Genomic DNA, 6345 nt, shown 5'->3' on the forward strand with positions numbered 1-6345 from the left:
GAGGCCTTGCAACGCTCCTTCCGCCGTCGTGCTCGTATAGCGCCGCAAAGACCTCCTCAAGATGGCGCTCCACGCTCCCTCCTCCCTCCCGCGCTAGAAGACTTCTCCCCAGCCGGCTCATCTGCGCAGGCGTTGAAGTAGCCCTAGCTGCGTAGAGACCTCCTCAAGATGGCGCTCCACGCATCCTCTTTCCCCGCTTCTTCCCAGAAGCGGGCCTTCAGCCAACCCATCTGCGCCGGCGCCGAGCATTCCCGGCGTGCACTGCGCTGCTTCCGTCGTCAGGCGGGCGGCGAGATTAGCTCCGTCAGCCGAGGAAGACGCTCGAGTGGCCAAGATGGCGGACGTACTGGACCTTCATGAGGCGGGCGGCGAGGACTTCGCCATGGACGAGGATGGCGACGGTAGGGAGAGGGGGGGGGCTGATGAATTCTGACTTTGCTTCTCCCCAGTATTATTAGTATTAACGGTTAATTTAATTCACTAGTCACAGCAGCCCTGTAAGGTAGGCCGGTGTGACCATTTCCTATATTGAGTAGAGGGTGGTGACGGTGGCGCTATCGTTTAGATGAGAAAGATGGAACGATTTATATACCGCTTAATCAAAATAAACAGCACCTTGAGGTGTTGAAGGCTTGAGGTACCCATTTTTAGAACCCTCCTTGTTTCTTTAATTCCAATAACTGTTTTTAATACTGTGTTTTTGTTGCTGTAACCCGCTCTGGGACCTTGGGGTGAAGGGCGAGTGAATTAATAATAAAATACATGGCTGAGGCCCTAGAGACAGAAGAAAGCAAGCGCTTGGAACAGCCCCGCATTGTAGTCTACTATTATTACCCCTACTTTGCAAAAGGGTCTGTCGTGGACTGTCCCCGCCCCCGCCCAAGGCTGCACTGTATTGTTAGGAGACCTTCCCAGCCCTGTACTCTATCCTTGTTTTGTAAAGGAGGGAAGCTGAGGACAAAGAATAAAAGTTTTACCTAAGGCCAGTTAGTGAGTTTCGTTTGCAGCAGTAGCCAATGTGGTGCCTTCAAGATGTTGTTGGACTGCAACTGCAACATCCAGAGGCCACACATGAACCTTTTAGGAAAGCTTTCCTTGCAGGGTGGCTTACAAGTAATAGACTAATTACAATACAGTGGTGCCTCGCAAGACAAAATTAATTCGTTCTGTGAGTTTTTTCGTCTTGCGAAGCACGGTTTCCATTTTTTCAAAAAAGTCTTCAAAAACCTCAAGAAAGGCTACCACACCGCGTGCTATGAGTTGCTCCTCAAAGTCAAGTCGCAACTGCACCTCTTCAAGCAGTGCACCCTGTATTACTGTAACGGTTTTAAGAAAAAGGAAACAAACTTGCAAGACGTTTTCGTCTTGCGAAGCAAGCCCATAGGGAAATTTGTCTTGCGAAGCAACTCAAAAAACCAAAAACTTTCGTCTTGCGAGGCATTCGTCTTGCGAGGCATTCGTCTTGCAAGGTACCACTGTATAGAAAACACATGATTAAAAACTTAAGAACATGCTAGCTACAATACAGTAAGTAACAGGTCCATGCTAAATATTAAAACAGTTATGCTATACTTTCCCAATACATTCCTCTACTTCCTTCCGTGGGTTGATTCTGGTGTTGTTTTCTTCCCCAACCCCATTTCATTAGTTGTTTCCCATCTCAGTGGTTTAAGGCAGCCTTTGCTGACCTGGTGCCCTTCAACTACAACTCCCAGCCAGGTGGGTGAAGGCTGGAATAAGCTGCATCTCGCTCAAGGTTTCCTCCACTTCCAGGCAACATGTGTACATAATGCCTTGGATAGGGCTTGAGAGTGCATGCAGGTAGAGACATGACACCCATTTAGATAGTCACTTTGACCCAGCCTGTTTGATCTCTCTGCAGAAAGCATCCACAAACTGAAGGAAAAAGCGAAGAAGAGGAAAGGCAGAGGGTTTGGGTCAGGTAAGGTGGCTGCCTCATATATGTTGCTTAGATGTGTGTGTTTATCTCAGAGGTTACGTTATTCGATTGTCTTCCCTTCTTTTGTCTGAAAAATATCAGTGGCAGTACAGTGGAACCTCATGTTACGTACCGTCCTCCTTACGAATGCTTCAGGTTACGAGCTCCGCTAACCCAGAAGTAGATGCTCCCGGTTGCGAACTTTGCCCCGGGATGCAAGCTGGAGTCGCGCGTCGGTGGCGCGGCAGCAGTGGGAGTTGCCATTCGCGAAAGCGCGCCTCATGTTAAGAATGGTTTCAGGTTACAAACAGACCTCTGGATTGAATTAAGTTCGTAACCGGAGGTACCACTGTATTGCCAGTTGCTTTGATCTGCCGTTGGTTGCCACGGGGGATCAGTGGGCTGCCAGTTATAGCTGGTCTTGCTGGGTAGCCAGATTTTGTTCTTACCACTGCCCTTAGAGGAAAGGGCATGGTGTTGTTTCCAACCTCACACTGAGTTTTCTCCATAGCCCTGTATAATTGCCCTCAAAGCAGAAAGGGTGTGCTCAACACTCATGCTTAGTTTCCAACTTGCCAGAGTGCAGGAATCACATTCATTGCTCCTGGACAGCTGCAACAGCCAGAAAAAGTGGACAGCCTTATGAGCAGGCTCTCAAGCTGTGTCTGTGAGGGGAGGTGGCTGCTTTCTGGGGGAGTTACTCTGTGGAGTGTTTGACCTCTGGGGGAAGCGTTGGAAAGCACAGGGTTGTCATTTTGGAGGCACTCAGAGCCCCTTCCCTGAAGGAGTTTTATTAGGGAACATCATTGCAGGTGCTTCAGAGAGGATGACTGTGCAGAGTGTTATACTTTCTAGTTATTGGGACTGAGGATGTGAGATCTGGGTTGTGGTATCCCTGAGGGTGAAGCCTGGGGAAAGCTGTCTCTGCTGCTGATGTGTAATTACATGCCATTAACCTAAAATAAGGGTGTGGGTGTGTTGGGAGGGTTCCACAGCACCGTTAGTGCTTTCTAAATCATATTCTGGTTGCTTTGCTTTTTGTTTCTTTGTGTGTTGGTGCATACAATCAGAGGAGGGTTCCAGAGCCCGTGTCCGTGAGGATTACGACAGCGTGGAGCAAGATGGGGATGAGCCGGGTCCCCAGAGATGTGAGTACGTGTCCAGAGAGCATGTTCTCTCTCCCATGTCCCGCCCACCCTAATTGGCCAATGGTAACCTCTCTTTCCTTTGCATGGGGCAGCCCATGTTGAGATGTGTTCCTCCAAGCACAGCTCATGACTCTTTTTTGTCCTGCTCTTCGTTGTTACAGCGGTGGAAGGCTGGATTCTCTTCGTCACGGGTGTCCACGAGGAGGCCACCGAGGAGGACATTCATGACAAGTTTGCAGAGTTTGGGGAAATCAAGAACCTCCACCTGAATCTTGACCGGCGGACGGGTTACCTGAAGGTACAGGGGTGGATGCTTTTGTGTTCTTTCTGGAGATAGTCAAGGAACACACCTTAGTAGTGCATTGCTATAACTACCAAAAGCCTCAGATCTTCTCCCTGTGGCAGCAGGCACAGATAGGTTCTAGAAGCTGGGGGAGTGGGGGCTATCTGCAGGTTTCTCAAAAGAGCCATGGGACATGCACAAAAGGCATTGAAAGGAAAGCATAAGAAGAGGAGGTTGCTTTTGTCAATATGTTGTTGCATTTTGTCAGCCTTATTTCTTGCCAGTGTGCTTGTCAGTGGTGAATCCTGCTACAAATAAGGTGTCCTGGGATCAATCAGTTAGTCTGACCAGGGGAAGTTTGTTCAGACTGCAGCAGTGGAAGAGAAGGAAAGCAAGGACTCTCCATCAGTTCAACTGAGAGACCAGCAACTTTTGGCACCTAGTGCTCTTGAACTGTTTCCCATTCCATCCAGTTGTTAAAATAACTGTATGACTAAGAATGTGAGCCTGAGTTTGCCTTTTCCTTCTCCTTCCTGCTCTCTTTTCCTTCTGTATTATGTCCTTTAGATTTGGCTGAAGAACAGTCTAGAAACCCTTCCAATAAATGTTTGAGTGAATTATGTTTCTTCCCCTGAATGTCCTCGTATTTTACAGGGCTACACCCTGGTAGAATATGAAACATACAAAGAAGCCCAGGCAGCCATGGAGGGACTGAATGGACAAGACCTTATGGGGCAGCCGATCAGCGTGGATTGGTGTTTTGTCAGGGGACCTCCGAAAGGGAAGCGAAGGTGAGATTTTCCCATGAAGAAGTGGGACGAAATTGTACATTTTTTTCTCACAGTGAGCTAAAAGGTGGTGCTTACAGCAAACTAATAATACTACAGCTCTTTTTCTGTCTTCTGTATATGCTAAAGCAGGAAAGCTAAGATGAATTTAATCAAAAGATCTGGCTGTTGTCTGGGCCCCGTTAACCTGTTTTTGCAAAACAATTTGAACATAACGGAAGACACACTTTACATACCCTTTTCTAATTGTCCGTAGTTTTTTATGTGTTCTGTTTTTTGTCTTCACGATCTCTGAGACTCCCTGCCACTGTTCCCAATTTCAGAAAGGGAACTGAGTCAAGGCTGCACAGTGGACTGATTATGCAGCACAAGCATGACCTGAACCCAGGGCTAAGGCACTGAGACTGATCGGGGGGGGGGCGTCTGTGTAATTGCATAAACAAGATTAAATTGCAAACATTTTTGGCTTTGGGGCCTGCCAGATTCTGGTCTTTTGCCAGCAGCAAGCTCTCTTCTTCATCTACCACTTCCACACTGTGCTTAGAGTTGCCCTCCGTTTGTGGCTTTGGGGCATGATAAATGGAGCGCAGTTCTCCAGCAGATTCTTCATGAGCCCCATCCAGTCTTGTTAACTTTCTCAGCTTTTGCTTATGGAGAGAAACTCAGCATAATTTAATGGACCTCTTTGTCTCCTTTCTTTCCTCTCAGGGGTGGCCGTAGAAGGAGCAGGAGTCCTGACAGAAGGAGGCGCTAAAGGTGGGGAGGGAGGTTCTCCTTTTTGCGATGCTTGTGATGTTAAGTCCTGGCGAACCAGAAGGAAATGCCCATCTGCACTAAGAGACCATATGCTTACATCTTTTTCTCCCCCCCCCCCCCCGGTTAATTTTGTATTTACACAGTTTGACTATTTCTTAATTACTCTCAATCTGATGTCTCAGTTTACATGAGATTTCCTGTTATTGGTGTCCTTGGACATACGTCCTCCTGTGTCTTGGTACAAGTCATTGTGCTTTTTAGTCTTTGAGAAGGGACTGTCTGAAAGCAATGTTCAGAATAAAAAGATAATGGACTTTTTTTATAAAACAATCCTTGCGTTTAACCTTTTTTCCTTTGCTTGGGGGATGTGTTCCAAGGTGGTGGGGCGGCTTCAGAGTGACTGTATTCTGTCACCTCCCCTTTGCTGGGCTGTTGGCCTCTTTTGTGGTTGGATTGTCAAGAGCATCCATAAAAATTCCCAAACTAGCCTTTTTTATCAGTCTGAAAAAGTTACTAGCCTGCTCACACTTTTCTATGTAAGTCCTTTGTGGCACATCAAAGGCCCGGGGGGGGGGGGAGCACTAGGGCTCCACATGTTTATGTCACGCAAGTTTGTGTAGATTAGCAGGTTTTCATTTCTTTCCCGCCACTTTCCTGGTGCATTTTTTTTAAAGCTTTTGGTTACAGAGCCAGAGAGAATGGGCTGGAACCAAGGGGGTAAGACTTCAAGACCCCCATAGCATTCTGCCTGCCCACCACACTTCATCCTGGCTGCCAGAAGCAGGACAATATTTGTTCAAAACAAGGGTGCACACAATGTCCACAGCTGCCCTCATCTCATTTGTGCATTCATTTCTATTCATTTCTATTTATTTTATTACATTTTTATCTAACCTTTCCTCTAAGGAGCACAAGGTGGCATGTTTAGTTCTTCTGTTCCCCTTGTATCCTCTCAACAACCTAGTACAGTAGTTTAGGCTGAGCGGCTGGGCCCAGGGCCACCTAGTGAACTTCATAATCGAGTGAGGATTTGAACCCTGGTCTCCCAGGGCCTAGTCTGATGCCCTAAGCACAACACCACAGTGGTCCTCTTGTCATCTCATTCAAGGCAGAAAATCTGTCATGGAAAAGCTTGCAGGGCAGCAGTTGAAGAAGGAGCAAAAAGGGTTTTCTTGTGTGTGTGTGTGTGTGTGTGTTTCTTTGTGGCTGATTAGCTGCTCTCCCTGTGCAAAGGTCAGAGGGGGCAGGGTTTCTGTTGAGGCAGGTGATTAGCTGTGGGAGGAGCTTATCAGAGCTTGCAGGGCAGCAGTTTGATCCATCTTTTAGATTTAGGGGAGCTAGTCTCAAACGTTTGTTGGGGGAGACCTAGGTTTTTTTGTGGGGGGAGTTATTTGTCCTGTCTTCACGCTTTTTATGATGGAGGACCGCTGT

The 6345-nt window shown here is 47.5% G+C and overlaps 1 protein-coding gene across 1 annotated transcript; it reads left to right on the forward strand.

The window, feature by feature from the left end:
- Positions 1-243: 243 nt before the first annotated feature.
- On the forward strand, positions 244-5234 carry RBM8A (RNA binding motif protein 8A). The gene is made up of 6 exons (XM_080985577.1): positions 244-401; positions 1883-1942; positions 3010-3087; positions 3249-3385; positions 4025-4161; positions 4867-5234. Exons 1-6 carry the CDS (start codon positions 335-337, stop codon positions 4910-4912), a joined length of 525 nt encoding a protein of 174 aa, XP_080841703.1. The 5' UTR covers positions 244-334; the 3' UTR covers positions 4913-5234.
- Positions 5235-6345: the final 1111 nt, after the last annotated feature.

This window comes from Podarcis pityusensis, assembly GCF_964106645.2.
Source record: "Podarcis pityusensis genome assembly, chromosome: 16".
NCBI lineage: Eukaryota > Metazoa > Chordata > Lepidosauria > Squamata > Lacertidae > Podarcis > Podarcis pityusensis.